At 35.3% G+C, this 22988-nt stretch overlaps 2 protein-coding genes across 4 annotated transcripts in view; both read left to right on the plus strand.

The window, feature by feature from the left end:
* LOC140156816 (uncharacterized) overlaps positions 1-5812 on the plus strand; it is a 188488-nt gene extending 182676 nt beyond the window's left edge. For both annotated transcript variants that reach the window (XM_072179802.1, XM_072179804.1), the window contains exon 7: positions 110-5812. The gene's annotated coding sequence lies outside the window, so the exon portion shown is untranslated. The remainder of the gene's footprint in view (positions 1-109) is intronic.
* Positions 5813-7970: 2158 nt separating this feature from the next.
* On the plus strand, positions 7971-14886 carry LOC140156817 (uncharacterized). 2 transcript variants are annotated; one of them, XM_072179805.1, is made up of 4 exons: positions 7971-8048; positions 9223-11050; positions 11834-11937; positions 13493-14886. In XM_072179805.1, the coding sequence occupies exons 1-4, from the start codon at positions 8007-8009 to the stop codon at positions 13676-13678; spliced, it is 2160 nt and encodes a 719-aa protein (XP_072035906.1). In that variant the 5' UTR covers positions 7971-8006; the 3' UTR covers positions 13679-14886. The 2 variants fall into 2 exon arrangements, with proteins under 2 accessions (XP_072035906.1, XP_072035907.1); XM_072179806.1 differs by having other exon boundaries at positions 7977-8053.
* The last annotated feature ends 8102 nt before the right edge of the window (positions 14887-22988 follow it).

Consider the following 22988-nt stretch of genomic DNA (forward strand, 5'->3'; position numbering starts at 1 on the left):
ATGTTCAATTATTCTATACTGTGGAACCTTTTTATTCACGAATCAAACAATGCTAATTTGATTCACTCATGCACTCTTATCATTCCTATTTTTCTTTTCTTTTCTACAGGAAAACGATGTTCAAACAGCAATAGAGGACGCTTATATAGAAGATCTATTGTCAAGTATATTCCGTAATAGAATAAGAAAGTGATCTTATTAGACTAGGTTTAGATGTTTATTATACTCAAGTACATGTCGTATTTTGATGTAGCTGTATTATTATTGTAACTCTAGATGGCGCTGTTTTATATTGCTCAAACGCGATCAGATGAGCCATTGTGTGTTATCTATTTGTCATTGATAGTACTGCAGATTAGAGACGCAATTGATCACAAGCTAATACAAACAACATATTAAGCTCATGCACTTCTTGTGGGTCACTTATCAGGAAAGCAACGTCAGACAATTCAAAATCAAAGATGGCCGCTATTTTTTCAAGATGGCTGCTCGTATATGAAATATATTAATGTCACATAGGATCAAATGGTCATACAGCACCAAAAGTTGCAATTACCCTCCCTTAAAATCAAGGTAGCCAATTCAAAATCTAACATGGCTAAATGACAAATATTAATGTGTCATAGGCCTACATCATAAAATTGTCAAGTTAGTCTTCGTTAACTTAGGAGAACATTATTAGCCACTTGAAGATTCAAGATGACTATTTTTTAACATGACCACCAATAAATGACGACCATCTTGCACATATTTTGCGACCATCTTGGATTTTCAGCTTAGGCAGCTAAAACGTTTTGCCTTTAAAGTGATTCAACAGGGGTGTTTATGTGTCTTTTATACGTTTTTATACGTTTCCTTTCGCAATCTTAATATATCTGCATGTAAACAGGCATGGATTTTATCAACGAAATGAGAATTTAAAAAACGAAAAGACAAAGAGTTACTTTATTATGAAATTATTATTATTTGGTTTGATATGTAATCGCTTATTCCATGACCAATGTATGTATTTTGTCTCAATTCACTAGTTTCTCTCTCTCACACCTTTGACCCTTCGAATTCTTAACTAGAATATATAAAAATGTTTTTGTTGTTAAAGGAAGAGAATCACTCAAAGTAAACTTAATTAGGTAATTGCAATCCGACTTATAAAACTGGGCCGTCCCAGCAAACACAAAAAATGTTCTTCAAACGTTTATTCAAAACGTTTTAATAACATTTAAAAGTCGGGTTATTTAAAGGTCATGAAAACGTTTTTAAAACGTTATTGTAAAGTAAATTGGGCAAACAGTTTTGCAAAATATTTTGTCAACACTTAAATAACATTCTGTATCCAAGGTTTTCAAAATGCTTTTTGAATTTTATGAAATGTTTTTATGCCCTTTATATAACCTGACATTAAACGTTTTATGTAAAAAGGTTTATGCTTGCTGGGGTGTGCCCTAACTATCAGGAGGTAGACTTACAGGTTACAGCTTGGTTTGTGGGTAAAATGTCTGTAGATCGTCTCTAGCTAGTCAAGTATACTTAAAGCTTTTTTCAGGAGAGCCAGTTCACTTTCATCATCTAACCAAGCTATTTTTACGACACAGCTCTTTTACTATAAACACTCCACCACCCTAAGGAGGGCACTTACCCCAGGGGGGGGGGGGGCACTTCAACTATGGAGGTGACGCGTATGTAGGGCTGTTAAGACCCCCTTTTTCAGCGTCGCTGTCACCCAAAAACCCCATATATTTTTACGAACACATGCTCTGTCTGTCACCCGAAGACCCCCTATTGTTCCATTTGATCTGTCACCCAAAGACCCTTACAAGTTCAATTTGAACAGCAACCTTCATTTATCACTGATTTTGTTACTTATTTAGAAAAAAATAAAAGAAATTTGAAGCCATTTACAACTAGAAATTTTTGAGGTTTCTGTGGCGCTCTTTTGGCTCTCACGCAAAAATTCCATTTAAAAAAAGGTCATGTTCTCACCCAATGACTTCATATTTTTTACATTTTGCTCTCACCGAATGCACCATAGTGCGAAAGTGCCAGCCCTACACCTATATCCATTGCACTTACCAACCTTTAACTTTAAACATCACGTCTACGACCCCATTATTTTAAAGACTGAAAAGAAGTCTGATTAATTAATTAATAAAAACCGAAAATCATAGTCTCCTTCTTTGAGAAGCAAAATTAAGAAATAACAAATTTATCATTTGCCAATCAAGATTGTGCAGCAGGTGGAGAAACCTAGTGCCTTAGGGTAGCACCCTTCACTCTTTGTAATGGCCTTGGAAATTAAGCTGGCACATGAAAGAAATTGATACTGTAAATGATCCTCCTCTGAAATTATGCGTGATTGTTTTCCTTTCTCGTAAACGTGTGTTCAAGATTGTAAAATTATGTATTCATAAAAAGATTTTATTCTTATACAGGTCAATGTAATGGTATAAGTATTGTCTGTGAAAATTAAGATATGGTATGTAATGCATGTATTATTAGAACCTTGTATTTGTATTTTAATATTAGTCATATCATGTATATGATGGCTTATTTATTTGCAAATAATAGTATCAGAGATCATTTATTTTTATAGCTTAAATAACTTTAAGGTATCATATTTTCACCGTTAAATTGAATATATAGGACAAAATTTAAATATTGTTTAAATTTGATTAAATATTGTTTAAAAAGTGTAGTGAATTATTAGTAAATTTGTTATAATTTAATTACATTCTGGTTCTTATAATGATAATAAACCGATTTGATGGAAAATGACGCCATAACACGTATGGATGGATATTGGCAAGTTCTATAACTGCGCATTAGTTATTTGGAGGGCATTGTGAAAAATCTAAACATTTTGCCTTTGGAACCGAGGAATAAAGCAAAATGTTTAGATTTTTCACAATGCCCGACATATAACTGATGCAAAGTTATTAACCGAATTCATAACCGTCACTTTTAACTCATCACTCAACCAAATCTCAAGATTTTATTCTCCGAAATTTGTTGAAATAAAAACGGTTATGAATTCGGTTAATAACTTTGCATCAGTTATATGTCGGGCATTGTGAAAAATCTAAACATTTTGCTTTGGACCTCGAAATATCCTCGGTTCCAAAGGCAAAATGTTTAGATTTTTGGGCATTGCAAGATCATTATGATCGATGCGAATTATAGAAACAGTTCAAACAATAAAATTACTACACCTTTATCTTGACACTTCCTCATTTGCTCGCTCTGTTCCTTTTTAAAGGAATTTTTATTCACAATGCCCTCCAAATAACTGATGCGCAGTTATTAACCTATAATTATTATGAAAATATGCAGTTGTGAAAGTTGCACTTTGGTCCATTTAATCTAGCAAATCATGCTATAAAAATTGGAAAATGTAACCTGTACAGTAGGTCAGGCCTGCTGCAATATTTGAGTGTCGAATGGATCCCCTAATGGACCAAGTGCAATTTTGCAAACTTGCATCGTTTTTTACATTATTGAGCCATTTTGATCAAAGGCAACATTAGTGATATTGTAAATTGGACCTGTTGTGTACAACAATGGCTACCAATTAATGTTATAGTTTTTAATTCGCCATATATATTTTTAATTTTAATTTCATTTATATGTTTTTGGGTGAGTTTAGAACTTGTCGACCCTTTAGCACAGAATTAGACAAAATGTGCAATGTTTCAATTTATGATATTCTCCTGTCGATCAAAAATAACATGGTTGTATTTTCCATCGAATACGGTTTGTTGTAGCTCTCTAACATGGTGCAATAAACAACATTAAATACAAACTAATGATGTAATTATGTTTTCAGCATTATTAAATAATAGACCTAGATTTGATCTTACTTCATACTGATTGAGGCTCTGAGGACATGCGAGATGTTAACTGGTTCAGTCATAAAAAAACTCAATATTTGGACATTAAATTATGAAGAGTTTCAGAAAAGGTATAAAATGGTTTATTATTTGAAAATATACAGAGAAGTTAAAACAACTCTACGACTCAATAATTGTTGCATACTTTAACAATCAGCAAGTTCACATCTAGCTTGGTCATTAATAATTTTTCGTATCATATTTGTTTGTATTTTAAAATAATATTCCATGTGTAAAGTAGTTTAGTTATATGTATTCAACTGAAGCATATAAAATGTATCCCAAGAAGATAACATATAAAGCAACTCAATCATGTTTATGAAAGTTGTTTTTGCATCTTCCGCAATATCTCTGAGTTTTAGATTCTCTCACGAAGATTTGACACTGCTTGTACAATGTCAGCCTTGTGAACATTGTGATGATACTTTGAGGTATAATCACTGAATACTACAGACTATTCACCAACAGCCAATGTCCCCGTGCTTTGTATGCTGTGAATTATCGCATATTTATGAGCGTAGCGCGGGTCATCATATTGTGGCGGGGGGGGGCACCGACCATGACTGTTTATGAGTGCTGATCGTTCGATCGTGGGTGCAAATCACGCCAGCGTTGCGTGTCTTCTCGTTTCATTCTTCATATTTCTTTTAAAAAATCGTAAAAATACGCGGTGTGTGCGATAGAGCGAGCGGACCTCATTCATACTAGTTCTACCATGCCTACTGAGCTAAGTTTTGTAACACGGACTGCGAAGAACATGAAGAAGTGGGTTGTTGCAACCGCTTTTATTTTCAATATAAAACGTCAATATATCGTTATATTTGGTACCAATGTATAACTATGGGTCTCTTTTATTGAGTGATACAAAAATAAGTACAAACATCTCCCACATAATATCGGTATGACATTATAATACTATGAGCGTTCCCTCGCAAAATTGGGAAATTCTGGCTATGTAAGAATATGAATGGAAATTACTATTTCAACCTAATTACCAACTTGAAGTAAAACTACCAAACTACTAAGTTGATACCTCAAGAGCAAAATGAACATCATGGATGTTACTGTAGAAATCTATTGTGAACTTCCCCTCCGTCATTTTAATGGTCGGTCCTACCACCGGATAAGGTGCTGCGGTAGCGCAAAAGATGGATCTACGATTTGCTCAAGTCGTTTGGGTGGGTGTAAATACGCGCGTTTTGTATGCCGCGGATGAAAACATCTTAGGAGGTTGGTATAACCCCTCTCATTCGTAGTACTAGGGTTAACTGGTACTACAACGACATTTCCTGTGTAGTAATGATTAGTCTGTATTAGTCTGTGGGTATATTCTTTGCGGACGAGATTCCCCTGAATCGGACATTTTTAATTTTGGGCGAAAGTTGGGTATTTTCACAATGTTCATATCACAAAGGAGGTATACACTTAGCTATACATGTAGCCATCGGAAGATTGGAATGTTGCGTCTGACGTCACCTGTCAATCAAGCAACTGTTTGTTTACGATTTGTCGTGATGATTGAAATTTCGGAACGTAGTGGAAACAATATGGTTACTTTTTCAGTTTCAAACGTACAAACCGTGGTCTAACAGGTGTTATTTATAGGAAACCGTCTTTCATGAAAGCTCCGTCAACAAAGCCTAGAAATTCGCTTGTCGTCTAGTAAAATTGCCGACATCGTCCGCTATTTTCTTTAATTACTTTTCTCCGATGAAGGCACTACCTCGTAATACGTATTACCAACCAATCACGGGCCGTGGAGAGTTTGATTGACAGTAACGTCAGACGCGATATTCGGAGATTATCTCTGCCAACGACTATAGTTCGATGTAATGGTCAAAACTATTATAGTTCAATTATATTTTAGTACAGTGACACTGTGTAGTTGTGATGTTCATTATGCTAATAAAATGTGTCTTGTGATTTTATTCTGCTTTGATGTCTACATTATTACTGACTATACTGCCGTGGGGATTATTAGGCCTATATTGATTGATTAATGCACTGATAAAATAATGTTGTTTTAACTTTAAATAAAATAAAGCAATAAATTAGATCATGTTTCTCATTATCCGGCACTCTAACAGACAATATTGTCGAAGATGTACTACGCTCTCGTTTCATGCATGTTCAATCGTGAAATAAATGATGATGGCGCTCTTTACATATTTTAGTAGTAACAGTTATCAGGCAATGTCTAACCAGAACTTCACAATGAAGCTTATTTCAGTTAGGATTCATTCATTCCTCCCTACTGCCAAAAAAACCCACACACACACCCCCACCCCTGTGTGTGTTTGTCGCCAACCGAGGACATTGTGTTTTGCTATCTAACCGAGGACGTGTGTATGATGTTTTCATCGCCTAACCGTGGACTAAAATGGCGGATTTTTTGTGTGTATAATACGAAACGGAATTTTAGCCATCACCTGCGGACGGTAGTTTTTACACGTGTGGTCCTCGGTTTCAGGCAAATAGCGTTATAAAGCATTTATCATGCATTTGAGGTCTTTTGCAGCAGTTTGAGATTGCGGACTTTCCTCGGTTGGAAGTAAGTCCGCAGTTTAGGGTGAAAAATATTGTGTGTGTCCTTTGTTTGCCCGCAAACACGTACGCACCCCCCCCCCACACACACACAAGCACAACTGTGCCTAAAATATATGAACATTTCGATCAATCAATACAACAATATCACTACCCTTACATGGTATAACAAGGATCATATCTCTTGCTTTTACTTATGTATAGTACTTTTTTTACATACAAAACATCTCCAACCCACGTGTTAGTTTAGGAATGTGCTCTCATTAACTCGATGAGTTATGTGGAAAGACGGTGGATTTTTATTTAAAAGGTAACTAGGCTTCCTTAGCCTGTGCAATAAATTAGCATTACAATGAATCTTATTCTAAAAACACATGACATATATTGCTGTGGGATTCATTTGTATATGAACAGCCGAGCGGGTTGGGAACAGTCACGGAATGAAACTCTACTCTTCTCACTAAAATGGACTTTGTAGAGCTATTTTGAACATAGCAAAGTTGTACCTTTAATTTTCGTTGTCCTTCTTGGGTAAATTTTAACAGTTTTACCCTAAAGAGGTGGGCGTTTTGGTCGATTAGAGGGGTGCATACCACACGGGTTTGCTGATTAGTTCTGTACAATAGATCCCCGATAGAATAACTATAACAATATTATATTATACACAATCATCATTCCAATCCCTTTAGCAGATAGCTGCATATCAGTCCCGGTCTAAATGAGAGCCAAAGCATTTTATAGCCAACTTTGAAACATCGCAATCATCATTCCAATCATCATTCAAATCCCTTTAGCACTGGCAGATAGGTGCATCAGCAGCACGGCAGATAGGTGCATCAGCCCCGGTCCATATGAGAGCAAAAGCATTTTTTAACCAACCTCGAAACATCTCGATTTAAACAAGCAAAACGTTATTTATGGTCTCATTTACATTTTCACACATTCGTGATTACCTTTGAAAAAAGTATAGGAAATCGAAAAACAATGTGTTAATAATAACACCCTAATCTAAACGTCTGTTGTATGACGTCAGTGATTTACGGAGTTGATAATCACACTCCCCCATAACGGCAGTTTATATTATATTGTTTTGCAATTTGATTTAAAATTATATATCCTAGCAACAGCAGTAACAATTTTATAACAGGTAACAATAAGAACTAGACAACAACAACAACAACAATGATAATAATAAGAAGAATTAAAAAGAATAATAATAATAATAATTAATAATAACGCCAACAATAATAATAATAATAATAAATGATGATAATAATAATGATGATAATAATAATAATAATAATAATAATAATAATAATAACAATAATAATAATAATATTAATAATAATAATAATAATATTAATAATAATAATAATAATGATAATTATATCTTAAAAATCATACCCATGCATACCATCGAACTAAATCATTAACACTAATTCTCACAATTAACATAATGAGTGGGACACGTAATCGTTAATATATTACCATTGTTGTACTTATTGATTTACCAGATTTTGTATCCATTTTCAAACAAATTAGAACAAAGTAACTGTAATAGGTGATACACAATATATCATGGATGCCATTGCTGAGGATGAAATTGTTCCGTCACATCAGGTAAGGTAAATTATTTTACATCAATTAGTCTATATTATTTTAATATGAAGTAAAATAACAGAAAAAGACTGACATGGTCAAGTAAATGGTATTCAGGAGTGCGAATATTGTTTTGGTCTCAGCGCTACCTGTATTTGAATCCATTTACGCAGATGATATTAATACAATACACATTTTCGTACTTATTTTGGGTTCATACTTGGTTAAACACAACTTTGATCCACGTTCTTTATATTGTTATTTTGCAAAATTGCTGCGTATTCTGGGATAAATGTTAAAAACTATTTTATTGAGTACTACAATATCTCAAAATTTTAAAGTGGAAAACAAAACAAAAAAACAAAAAAACAAAAACAAAATACACCAACTGGAGCTTACAACATCCCTTAAAACAACAAGTGTAACGATAATAGTCCGTTTGTCACAAAATACCACGATGAAAAATCCTGCTCATGCATGGATCCCAGAGTCTGCGATGACGCAATCACCCTAAGTGTGATATGCTCACGGAATTGCTTGCCGGGCAACGATAACCCGTGCAGCTACCGGTCCATGATCGTCTGGTTGGCATGCGGGTGTCAAAGATTCGAGTCCCGGGGGTGCCAAGTGAAAAATTCTGCTTCTTCGTGACTTTTTCGTATCTTCTTTGACGTCCGATATCAAAAAGCAGGGTTCAGTGTTAGGGTTAATAATAAAGGGAATATGTAATTGAATATTCTTTCCGAACAAATGTCTTTTAATAGCCTATGTCAGTATAATGTAGATTTGTGCCTGTTATTGGTTTGTTTATATTGTTTGGCTAAATCAAATTTAAAATAAATGTAAATAGCGCCCTCAATTTGCACACATATATACAATTTATAGAATAAAAAATACTACAAAAACGCAACCCCTCCCCCCAAAAAAAAACCATACAGATGCATAAGTTGTAAAAGAAATGAAAATCTATGCTTAAAAAAGCTAGAAATAATGCATGCAGTGAAGCAATGTCGACGTTATAATCACATGTAAGTCTTACCTTTGCTTTTCTAAATTATAAACATTGAATACCTCAATTGATATTAATATCACTTTTCTAATATTTTCTCATGCGCCACCATGTCAACTAGCATGAGTTAAAGCACATCAGCTGTCATAAAAATAAAACGGTCACTATTATAATATGTTTATACAGAGAGCCACCATGTCAATAAACCAAGCTTACGGACAACCTCATCCTACGGACGAAATTCTTGACACCCTGACCTCTTTACTTCGATGTGTCATCTGTCAACAGAAGCTTAACCAACCTAAAATCCTGCCATGCCATCACTCTTGCTGTTTATCTTGTATGGAAGGCCAAACAAGTGGCGGAGAAATACTCTGTCCGGAGTGCATCATCGGATACCGTCTGCCACGAGGGGGCGTTACCGGGTTTCCAGACGACATGAAAACGAAGGCGCTGTTGTACTTTCAAGAAAATTGGCACGAGATACAGCAACAATCAAAACCTTCTCAAAGTGCGCGACATCATCATAATTCGTTGAGCCATAGCCAAGTTACGAACAGGATATCCGAAGTTATTGCCGAACTCCACCAACTACGAATGAGGGTGAAGGACTTCAAGACCTGCGGAGACTTGTGGCACAAAGTCATTCAGAGCAAAGACAGTGTCGTCGTTATGACTGAAAAAGGACGTCCTTTAGAAAATGTAGCCGGTGTCCTACGCATGCGTAGGCAACAACTCCATGATCGATTGGACGCGTTTTTAAAGGAAGAAACGCAATCTGTTTATGAAAAAGCGGAATACCAAATTAACAGAGCAACGGAGTATTGCGTCTATGTAGAAAGTAGATTGAAAAAACAGGACCAAATCACGGAGGAAGATACTATGCACATGCAAGGGCAATGTGCTGTCATATCGCATCAAATCGACAAGCTCTTATCTAAGCTGACTGACCAGATTGTGTCAATGCCACTGAAGATCGTAAGAGCTGTAGACGACGACATCAGCGACACGCACAGACCCAATTCTTTTTACGGTGTCGATGTTGCTGTTCAAGCTACTCTGGTAGAACCAAGAAGGTCATCTGGAAGTGGTAATATGATAAATCGAGAAGTAAGTTTCTCTGATATGCATCCACTCTCCAGAGAAACATCATTCAGACGATCTAGAAAAGAGAAAGGGTACCCTGACCGTCTTAGATCACCGTCGAGAGTAACGTCTAGTGGATATGGCCAACAGCGCAGCTTTAACGATCGTCAGAGTTCAACAGAGTCTATGATTACAAGAGGGCGTGAGTATTCTCGACAACATGATCCTTCTAATAGCTACAAACATAGAATTGAACCACACAAATTCCAGACGCCACAGGTCCCAGGACTCGTGCTTCGTACATCCGTAATGCAGCCAAGTAACCGCGTCATTCAAACGGACTATTGTCGGAGTCTCCATCGAGTTAAAGCATTTGGGCGAAATTGGTTCGGCGGACGCGGCTCTCGTCTTGGACCGGCTTGTCTTTGCGTTACAAATGATGACATACTTGTAGTTACAGATGGCACCAATCACTGCGTACGGTTGTGCACAATGTCTGGATTATCAGTGGACAGCTACTTAGGCTATAGTGCAGTTCTACAGTACTTCAGAGATCCACAAGGTGTATGTGAGGATAAGTCTAGGAGATACCTCTACGTGACAGATAAGGAGCAAGCATGTGTGTTGAAGTTTGACCTTGAAACTGGAGATCTGATAGAAACTATGGAGAGTCAAGGAAGACCAATGGGTGCAACATGCGATCAGAACGGAACCTTGTTTGTCTGTGATAATGCACAACATTGTGTGACGGTGTTCCACAGCAACGGGACATTTATTGGTAACATCGGCGGTAAGGGGAGAGACGATGGCGAATTTATGCATCCGCATTCAGTAGCGGTTGCACCAGACAACAAGGTGTGGGTTACGGATTGCAATAATCATCGACTACAGGTGTTTACTCCGACTGGAAAGTTTATCAAGTCTGTCGGTAAGTTGAAACCTTTGCTTATAAACCATACTGTTTTCCTATTGGACAAACTATCACATAAATGAAACAAATCCAGAGATGTGACCCCTATACTATACACACGGTCATTTACAATAATTGATAAATTAACCACGGGAGTACTCCGTCTTTTGAAGGGGGCAGTTGGCCCTGTTATAAGTTATACCTGCATCCTGCAGGTATACCTTTCCCTAGGGGTTTTGCTTTACATGGGTGAAGTGTTGTTGTTTCACGTTGCCAGTATAATGCCATATATATTATTGGCACAGAATTAAGTGTTCTAGCATGACAGAGACAAATGAACGAGAATCAATAAGGAATATAATCATATACATTTTTAGAAGATCAAATTGAATTCAGTTGCAGCTAAATACCATTCGTGGACAATTCTATAACAATGTCCAAATAATAGACACGGTTAAATCACCATGCAATGTTTACATGTAGACAATTTATATTTTGGTCATGCTTCATTTTTCTTTAATATACATGTACAATAAAAATTTATATTTCGCTATTTAGAAAAACGTTTATAGAAATCATGATAACAATTTGCTACACCAAGACACAAAATTAGCCTATGCTGTTTTAGGTCTACTTTACACAATATTTTTGGCCATACATTCGCCTGTAGACCACCGATTTTATTGAAACAAAACTTATATTGTAGCTTAAAAATTACTTTGACGACTCAATACAATTAAAAGCGACATATTGTCGAATACTATTTTCTAAATTGTATGAATTTTTTGTTACAACATGTAGGAAGCAAGGGCAGTGGTCTGGGACAACTGAAGAATCCGAAAGGCCTGGCTATTGATCACCGCGGTTGGATCCATGTTGCTGATTATGGAAATCGCCGACTACAGGTATTTATAAGGTTTTGTGGTAGTACTCTGACCTGAAGTTTACGATAACAGACGTAATTAAGAGTACAACACAAGAAAAATAGAAACTACGAAATAAAGTTGTGGTTTTCTGTGCAGGGGACCCATTTAAGTTTTAACATCCCTCTGAAGGACGGTACACACTAAGTGTTACTCAATTTATTGATTTCTTTCTATTCAAAGTGGTCACACCGGGAATTGAAGCGGTAAACTTGCGCAAATACCACTGCTGTCGACAAAAATAGTAATAATCCACTATTGGTAGTCCCGGCAAGCAAACACCTATTCAATGCTCTCATTTCTACTAGACATTCATGCCAGAAAAAAAAAAAAAAAAAAACTTACCACTTTTTCATACCAAAACCATATTCGGCATTTATAAGCTCTTAAATCCAAGTATGGAATGACCCGTTTGCAAATTTGGGCGTCATCTTGGACTCAGGTACACTTTTGTAGTGGACCCTGGATTTATTTTGATTACCATGCTTCAATTAACATACAAGCACCTTTGAAGTTTTAGTACTTGTATATCATGACCATAATGACACATGGACTCATTGTGTAATTTCACCATACGTTTCAAAGGTAGTCATATGAGGTTGGGAATTTTGGGTCACATGCTGAGTCTGTTCAGTGAATTACTTTTTTGTTGTTGTGCGAATAATGTTAACTGATATTTGTTTATAAATTTGCAGGTAAAATGAAATAATTCAATAATATTCTAAGACTGTAAACATGAGTTTTGAAGGGTGTTAGTAGCATTTTGGGATTTTGGTCGCCATCTTGGGATTTAAGGAAAAACTTTAAGTGGCCCCTGGGCTTATTTTACTTCTTTCATCCAAAGTAACATACATGCCAAGTATGGTTTTGGTAGAAAACAGTGGCAATTATTTTTTCCTAGGATGGCCCTGCCTATACCGCTTCCTTATATAAAAATGATATGAACCTCACCCTACCTTAATGATAATTACAGCAAACGGTTTTAAAGCGAGACAACGAGTAGCGATGGTTAAAAACAAAAATCATCTGGTGTGATATATGATTATTTTCTGCTGACTGCGTGTGCCATGTGCAGTTGACACCTGCGGTGTTCAGTTTATAATGTAATTATACTGTTAGTGATAAATTAGTATCGATCCGGCTTAATTTATTTCAATTATAGTATTAAATAAAAATAAAAATATATTTAATGCTCATAGAATTATTATTTTCAAATTATGTGAAATTAGTTCACGCATAATGAACGAACAAGTGTATGAAAGTAAAATGGTTTGATTATAAATGTTATAAATTATATTTGTACAGGAAGGAGCAGAAAATGGTTGATAAAAAAAGAGACATTTGGCGGGTTTACAAAAAGTAAATTATTATTATAATTTATATTCACTGGCATAGCCAGTGGGAGGGACCCAACTTATTGTACCAAAATGCAAACAAACTACAGTTCAGAATCAAGTAAATTTGATTTCGATTGTGCTATATAGTTTAACATAAATACAGTACAAGATCAATCATGTTTCAATTATTTCCCATCCAGGTCTTTGATTCCAGTGGTAAACCAGCTGTTGTGTTTGGTAAAGAAGAGACCAATCTACATTGGGAAGGTGGTCCTGTTGGAATCGCGATCACACAATCCAAGAACAAATCGGATCAAGAGAGGATCTTTGTCAGCTATCGTGGTGATCACAGGATTGCTGTGTTTATGATCCAATACGATGAATGATGAACGCTGTAATGGCTCCAGACCTAGTCGAGTCCAATATCTTAAAACTCATAGCAAAACCAATAAACATTGGAAGTAAAGCATCAACTTTTATCATTGTTATATGTTATGGATCCAATATTTTCGCACACTTGGATTCATCAAAACATAATAATGTAAAATATTGGATCCAACACATAATAATGATAAAATTGGATGTTTTACACCCAGTATTTATAGGTATCGCTATGAGTTTTAAAATATTGGACTCGTTTACGTCTCGTGTAATATTTTAAAACTCATAGCTCGAACAATATACATGGGCTCAATCGATCCAATTATATATCAGCAGTGATTGGCTTGGGCTACGTTCCTGATGAATCTTAAACTTTATCATTTTAATTTTTGTTTTCATTCGTTATAAGCGTATTGAGGTATTCTTTAAATTATGAAACACTGATTTTATTTTTCATAATAACTCGTTATTATTTGATATTATATAATTATGTTAACATTTTCATTGTAAAAGTTTACATTTTTAAAACGCATAATGTCTGTAAATTAATGTGGTTGTTGAGCAGTTCCATTTCTCATTTTATAACAATATTATAATAGTAACCTTTCAAAAATGTAACAATGGTAAACATTCATATAGTATAGGGAACATGTTTAACAGGTTGTCTGAAAGTGAAGCAGATATATCTCACTATGATATCAACTTTAAGAAAGGTTAACTTGACATTTGGGAGACTTTAAAACAAGTCAATATGTTACCATAACCTCACGCTCAACGTTAAGATTGCAAATTGAAAGTATCTACTTTCACGTTACCTTTCTCGAGCGGGCGGTCAACATTGACAATATTATTTTAGAGTTGACATTAATGATAACTCAACATTTCAATCTAGAAGTTCGGTAAAAACATGTTCTACTTCCCCGACCGAAGAAGCTTTAGCGTTTTGAGGATTATTTTCTTTTTCAACTGTATGCAAGTGAAAAACTGGCGTTTTTTGGCCTAAGTGAATTGATCTTGAAAATGTTTTAACAAAAATCAGGAAATTGTCAAAATGTGCTTGCAAAAACTATTTGGATTTCTTGTATTTTTTTCATCGAAAACAATAACAGAGTTTTCTTATTGCCACTTTAGCATTATCTTATCCAACATAATTATATTCCTTTTGATATTAATCGTTAAAATGAATAAACACCTCAAATAAAGAAAGTCCACATTGTCTCCTACACCAAATTCTATCTTGTCCTTCTCTTTTTATACCAAATTTGCTATCAAATATTTGCTAATCAAATTTACAAAGATTGATTCTAGTTTATGAAAGTTTTGCAAGTCAAAACGATGTACGCGGTCGAATTTGCTAAGCGTGGGCAAACTTGCTTGCCCGCGATAGGCCCCTGCCGACTTTCCCAAGCGCGGGAACAATGCGTGGTTTATTCGCCTGTCAATTAGAAACGCAATTTAGAGTGTTTGGTATGAAATTGGAGTTTAGAAGATTCTGCACACGACCTTAACAATCAAATTGTCATAACAAGGTCATGTTAGGACGGGTAACACAGTAGCGTAGCCACCCTGGGGGGGGGCGCAGTGCCCCCTGACAAAAAAAAAAATGAAAGAAAAAGTGCCCTCTGACAAAAAATAAAAGAGAAAATCAGGAGGGCAAAGGAAAAGAAAAAGGGCAAGGAGCCCCTTTTCTAGCAAAATTCAGGGCCAAAATAGTGTAAAATACAAAATTTTTCTGCGCTACGCGCACACATTGTAACAATAAAGCCCTTTTTTAGCCGGATAATGGGCGAAAATAGTGTAAAATACCATTTTAGCACATCATCCCAATGAGGCCCTTTTCGGGAAGCTCGAAGACATACAGTCTCTATGTATTGTATGATGCAACTGCAATTTTTTTCTTCTGTGCCCCCAAAAGTTTATTTTGCCTCCCCCCCCCCTGACCAAGAAAGCTGGTTACGCCCCTGGGGTAACATAAGAACAGACTTTCTTTATTTGAGGTGTTTATAAGATTTTCGGTTTGATGTAGGAATGCGTTTTGAGCATGTGAGAGGATAGTTACTAGTTTAATGTCTTTAGAACATCGATTTCGTCGATTTGTAAGGTAAATTGTAGCATGGAAAATAAAATTTTGAGCTTTTCTCAGAAACTTTTTATTAGAATTTTGCTGTGCTAGTTGAATTGCAACCATTATTTTTGGGAGAAAATCGATATCTTTAATACAATAGGTCAAAATTTTCAATTGATCGTCGGCTTTTAATCCGAGCTTTATACAGTTTAAGTACATATCAATTATCATTATATGAGCACGTGTGGGAGCACGTGTGGCCGAGTGGATAAGGCGCCCGACTCATAATACATAGGTTGTGAGTTCGAGCCCCGCTCGTGCCAACGTGTTGTGTCCTTGGGCAAGGCACTTTATCCTCATTGCCTACTTGGGGGATGTGGTTGGGTTGGATTGGATGTTTGTATAGTTGTTTGTTTCAATGTTGCAATATTGGCGCTGATTAAGCTGCTGCCTGCAAATTGCATTGTGTCTGTTTAGGTGTGTTTAATATACAATTCTAGCTATTTGACCTGCGGGTCACGATTAGAGTTTGAAATAAAACCTTCCTTTATTTATACAATTTACTTCTTGGACTGTTATATTAAAAAAAAATATCAATTTCTAATCATTTGCTATAAAATGTGTATTATATCGCGAATTTAAAAAAAAATCAAAATTATTTGACATATTATATGACGTAATAGCGCCATAATTTGGGATATATAATGCTGGTACTTATTTTGGGATCAGACCAAGAAACCCAATATCCTTTAATGTTTTGTTACAGTATGTATTTTGTTCACCGAACGTTTTTGTTTTTCACAGCATTTTCGCTTCTTTAAAACGGAGAAACGGACGGACAAAAAGCTGATGTCAGTAAAAAACATCAAGTTTTACAATTGCTTACGGAATTTCTTGGTTCTAGTTCTACATACATGAGTATATCAAAACGACTGCTCAGTGCCCAAAGTGGAAGTTACATGCTATTCATTTCGGCAACAAATGGACGGCAAATGCTGCCCTCCATAATAAATGCAAGTTACTTTGAGTCATGGTATACCCCAAAGTCACTTACATTTATTATGGAGGGCAGAATTAACCGTCCATTTGTTGTCGAAATGAGCAACATGTAATTTGGCACTGAACAGTCGTTTTGATGTAGATCGTGAGCTTCCCCACGTACTATTCTGAAGGGTATAGCATAAAACAAGGAAAGTTCACTAAATGGAATTAATTATCAAGTCCATAAGACGATGGTTAAACATTTTGTAAAATAGCCGATTCGGGTTTTCTGTTTGGAAGATACAATGTGGTAAAATTAAAATTCGGCTGTGTTTTATACTTTATTTTGTCTCAATTTAAAATGCATAATAAAGAGCATGTTATATCTTTTCGTAGCGTTTTGTCAGTTTTGTGTACATAATGATATGTCATTAGTGAAACGAAAGGATTTTTAGTTCAATAAGTTCAATAAAAACGGAAACGGCATAAATCCCGATATTTTCGGTCATTTCAAATATTGAGTTTTAGTTTTGGTTTTGGTCACGTGGTTTCCTATTATCCTGCCTAAGCTCTTGAGTGATTTCATTATCCATATCTTTGTCACGGTTAGAAACTTATAATTTGTAGCAAGCCGTTTCATTTTGAGGTTGTTTCATTTGAGTTTGTTATATAACTGTGCGACCTCAGGAAATCAGGGTTGAAGTTACCTTCATCAAATTATACAAAAGAAGTTTTTAAATTTCGCAGTGCAATATTCACGAGCAGAGAAGTCGACAAATCAATCTAAAGTCTGCACAAAAAGTAATGCAGCTGTTATAAACACGCCTATAGCTTCAGAACTAATAATTGTTTTCATAATATTTCAACATAAAAAGAAGGATGATTTATTTACGCGCATTTTGATACCCAATTTATCCAATTTTGTTCAATATTAACAATACAGCAGTGTTTTGAAAGAAAAATACCCGAATTTAAAAGTTGCAGCTATTTGTATTGATTTAAGGGGAGGCGATCTGTTGTGCTTAATTATAGAGGGCCAGGGGACTCACTCTATTATATTATATAAAAAAAATATTTGAAGAAATCAAAGAGCCCTAGAAATAAAAACTGTATTGTAATTCACGTCAGACACAATTTCTTTTAATGACAAAAATGAATTTTTGTAATCGATCAAAAACCAAACGTTTTATACCAATTTTGAATTTAGCCTGAATCCGTAAATATGGCACCTCTCGCCCTTTTTTAGGTCAAGGTTGTTTTTACCATTGTTGAAGCTATTTCATATACATGTTCAAAACACTCTAGAAAAAGAATTAGGCCATATACTGCTGAAATATCTTTTGTTGATTTCGAATGATTAATGTCATAACGTCGTAAATTTTAAGATCAAATTCCTAAAATCAAAACAAAACATTACGACGCAGATACGTCGTATTCCCCGACTATATGCAATTTCATCATCGTATCAGTGTCTTTATTATTTGTTTGAGACCTTTTCCAAACGTTCATGCTATTTATGCATAAAACGACCCATCTATCTTTACAAAATGCGTCATTTTTATGTATACAAAAGGCTAAAGATGGCATTATGAGATTTATCTTTTATTATTACACTCTTCTCTTCATCTGCCTCCGTGGCCGAGCGGTAAAGACCGGGGCTGATAATCAACGGCGCGTGGAATCGTTGGTAAATCCTGTATCGTATCCTTAAGGGCTGGGGTATGAACGTTTGGACAGTATTTATTTTGGGACATCAGAGCACATCAGACATATCGAATTGCATTCTGAATACGAAGAATGTCATTCTGATATCAAATAATTTTGATTTTTGAAATTCGCAATTTAATACACATTTTATGGCAAATCATTAAAATTGATATTTTTGATATTTAACAGTACTTGAAGTAAACTTTATAAATCTGATGATTTATACTTAAAGTGTATGTAGGTGGGATGAAAAGCCGACGATCAATTGAAAATTTTGACCTTTCGTATTGAAGATATGGATTTTTTTTCCCAAAACACCAAAAAAATTAGGTCTTTTTGGGAAAAAATCCATATCTTCAATATGAAAGGTCAAAATTTTCAATTGACCGTCGGCTTTTCCTCCTGCTACATACACTTTAAGAATATATCATTAGATTTATATAATTTACTTCGAGGACTGTTATATATCAAAATTTGAAAAATATCAAATTTTATAATTTGTCATAAAATTTGTATTATATTGTGATTTTCAAAAATGAAAATTATTTGATATCAAAAAGACATGCTTCGTATTCAGAATGCAATTCGATAGGTCCGAGGTGCTCTCATGTCCCACACAAAATACTGTCGAAACGCAATAAACGCTCATTTTAGATCCCTTAAAGTAAGGCCAAAAAAAAAAGTTGTTTGCTTGCCCTCGTCCGACCGACCGTCTCGGCAGTCCCGACCGTAGAACTTTTTTTTTTGAAATTTTTTTTTTTTTTTTGCGATTTTTCCAAAAATGGCATGTATTTTTCGTCTGAAAAACCGATGATTTAAAAGAAACGTTGTAAAATACCATATCCTGCATGTTTACGTGTCCGGCTGTACCTGACTGTCGGGTTCCGCAATTTCGTATACCACCTCAGCGTCTAAGCTCTAATACAATTTGCTATCCACCTGCACATTTCGGACGGCGCATCTAGGGATGAGTTTATTTACAGGCAAAATATAACCGTGCATATCGTGCAAGAATGGATACAATATAGCAGATGTTAAAATATGGTAAAAGTAGATAAAATTTGAAAACAGTTGTACCAGATATTCATTTCTTGTTTATAAATATTTAGATTCATGATATTTGTTCGTATCGACTAGGAAGTAACATTGCACTATTTTTTTCAACATGTTTGTTGAGGCTACTTTTATTAAGAGCACAAATCGCTCGGTATAAATATGATTTCACTTTAAACATGGCGGACACAACACGAGTAGCGCTAGCTGTACAGGTGAAGCAAGGGACCGAACACGCTGATTAATATGATAGTTTTGAAAAGCAGAAAACACTACATGTAGGAGAATTGTACACTTCATTAAACGTAGGCCTACATGTAGAAGAGCTACAATTGTTTAAGGTTGCGAGTGGCGAGCACAGATGCTGGACCATGGCGTGATGTTGCTGCTACGGAAATGCTTGAACCATTAATTGCATTCGCCGATTCGGTATTCGCCATGTCTGTTTCTGGGAAACGAAAAAAAACCCCAATTTTTAAAATCCATTCGAGGGCAAGCAAACATTTTTTTTTGGCCCAAGCGCGAAGACAATGGCGTGCTTTACGTGCTACAGTGCTGCCATAATAACCATTGATCGCTGTAAACTGCAACTTTTAAATTCGGGTATTTTTCGTTAAAAGCACTGCTGTGTTGTTAATATTGAACGACATTTGACAAATGGGTAATCAAAATGCGCGTAAATATATCATCCTTCTCTCTATGTTGAAATATTGTTAAGACAATTATTAGTTTTGAAGCTATAGGTGTATTTATAACAGCTGCGTTACTTTTTGTGCAGACTTTACATTTGAAAGCATTGATTTAGTTTTCGAAATAGCCATATCTTATTTCACTGTGAAAAAATATAGACCATCGAAATATTTCTACCAACATTACAATAGACACTTGAGTGATATATACACTTGAGTGAGTGATATATACACTATCATACACTACTCTATTTATGTGCATGTCGCATGACGGAAGATCAATATGATAGAAAGCTGGTTAAATGTACTCTTTTTTTCAATTTATTTATTAAATTGGGTATCGCATGATGTGAAGGATGCCCGGTATTTATAATAGGCCTAGACTTAAGACTAGAGAAGAGTAAAAGAGAGAGGGAGAAGAGAGAGAAGAGATCGAGAGAGAGAGAGAGAAAGAGGGTATGTGGGGTTGTAAGGGGAGGGGAAAAGAGAAACAGAGGGGAAAGAGCATTGGAAATGGGAAGGGAGGAGGGGGGGAGAGAAGAGCTCACGAGTGGATAGTAGGGAAGAGTCGATATCGAGTGTGGAGAGGCGGGGTGATATATAGGTGGGGGAGGGAGCATAGGTAAGAGATATGGGTTGTGCTTTCCTAGGAATAAACTACTTCATAATCAAATCATCTCCATCATTTATATTTCATACAAATAAACAAAGCACCCCACCCTCTCAATATACGGGCATGATTCCTAGGCCTAGCAGAACTCGGGGTGTAATTATACCGTGATATGAAAGTATGCTACCTACGACAGAGAGCATCAACTGTCGCTCGCGTTGATAGATATCCGATAATGATTGGCACAATAGGCCATTATATATGATTATAATACCTTATACTGTGTCTTTCAAGCACAACAGTGTTATGATTGCAGACCAAATCTGCTTCACTTTTTAATCCCTTGATTTTTGGTTTCTGAAAGAGAAACCAAAACTTATAATTTGAAATGAGGATTTACATGGTTTGGTATGTCAATAGGGAGATGGCGATGGGGTGTAATGATGGTTAAACATTTTGTAAAATAGCCGGTTCGGGTTTCCTGTTTGGAAGATGCAATGTGATAATATTACAATTCGGCTGTGTTTCATATTTTATTATGTCTCAATTTAAAATGCGAAAAATGTATGTTGATGACCAGTTTCAAATTACGTCATTTTTTCTATTATCTTTTGACAGATGAAGGAAACACATTTGAAATGTAAAATTCAAGATTTTATTACGGTTAAAATAAAAATAATATACAAACAATATACAAATACCGTGTTGCAATTCTGGTAGAAACATGCTCAGTTCAGCCCACTTAAGATTTGCATGTGTGTACAAAATTAATCCCGTTATGAGAACTTTTAAAGAAAACTAGAACAATATGGTACAATAAACTTTTTACCAGTCCAAATATTTTACACTAAAAATCTACAAATTGCAGAAAAATAATAACATAATGATTAAAAAATATTACAAATTACTTAAAAATCAATCAAGCCAAGATCAACATATATAATAAAAACAAGCAAGTATCAATGCTATGATAGTTCATCGTGCTACATCATCACTTTTACGGCGAATATAATTATAATTCAGCAATTGTTTTCATATATTGCTGTAGTAATTAATCCTGTTACATATTCAACGGCGAATAATGTAATTAATTGTGATGCGTTGGTTTATGAAAGCATGATTATCTACTAAGCTGTTATTCAGCTGACTTCAGAAACGTGCAATCAGATATATCACCAATGCTGACTTTTTGACAACTATTTTCAGTATAGTGCTACAATTCATAGCCATAATACAAGGCGTGTGAATAATTTCTATCCGCCTTGTGTTCGCTCTAATCTTCCTGCTAACTCAATTAAAGTGCATGGAGTTAACTCCATTCCCATTTCCATCCAAAATGCCACATCCACAAGCTCCTTTAAACGTCATTTTAAGAGCAATTTACTTTCTCAACCGATTTACCAGTAATTCTCTTAATGTCTTGTCTTTTTCTGTTTGTTTGTTCAACCGCAGACCCTTGAATGTTTTCATTTTTTGTACTGTTTGCCGGCAACCCGCACCCCATGAGCTTGCTCCGCGCGTGTTGCCCCACAACTGCTTTTTAGGTTTTTCATTGATGCCATTCATTATATCTTATCTCAGGCTCACTTTTGTCCTGTCTCTTTTTTTCACATGGTTGGTTGTTCTACCGTGATCACATTTGACTGTCAGCAGTGGACACGTGATCGGATAGACTACTTGCATAAATAAATGTGTATGATATTGTTTCGCTAATTCTGCTATTTGTCATTATATCATGTATTATTGAAGTTGTGAAATAAATGTTTCTTGAATTGAAATTGAAATTGAATTGAATTGAACATTGAACATGTTTTACCGTGTATAAATAAAGCTATTATTATTAGATTTATTATTATAGTCGTCTCAAAATAAAGGGTAACTTGAACATAAAACAAGATTCAAACACAAAAATATAAAAAGCACCCATCAATAAAAGATAGACCATTAATAACTAAATATAAACTGGGCTCAAAAAGAAACTTATGATTTTTCACAAGGTCATATCTTAAAAACCAGTCCATAAAAATGAACCAAAATTACACACAGGATTACTTCAATACTCTACTCTAAACACATGTCAGTAACCAAACAGTTGTCCAACTGACACAACAGCAAAATGTAATGACACGGAACAGCTTCTTGAACCACATTCACAGGCGAATAATTGGCACACAACACAAAAAATCTGCGAGTAAATGGAATACATGGAC

This window comes from Amphiura filiformis, chromosome 7 (assembly GCF_039555335.1).
Source record: "Amphiura filiformis chromosome 7, Afil_fr2py, whole genome shotgun sequence".
NCBI lineage: Eukaryota > Metazoa > Echinodermata > Ophiuroidea > Amphilepidida > Amphiuridae > Amphiura > Amphiura filiformis.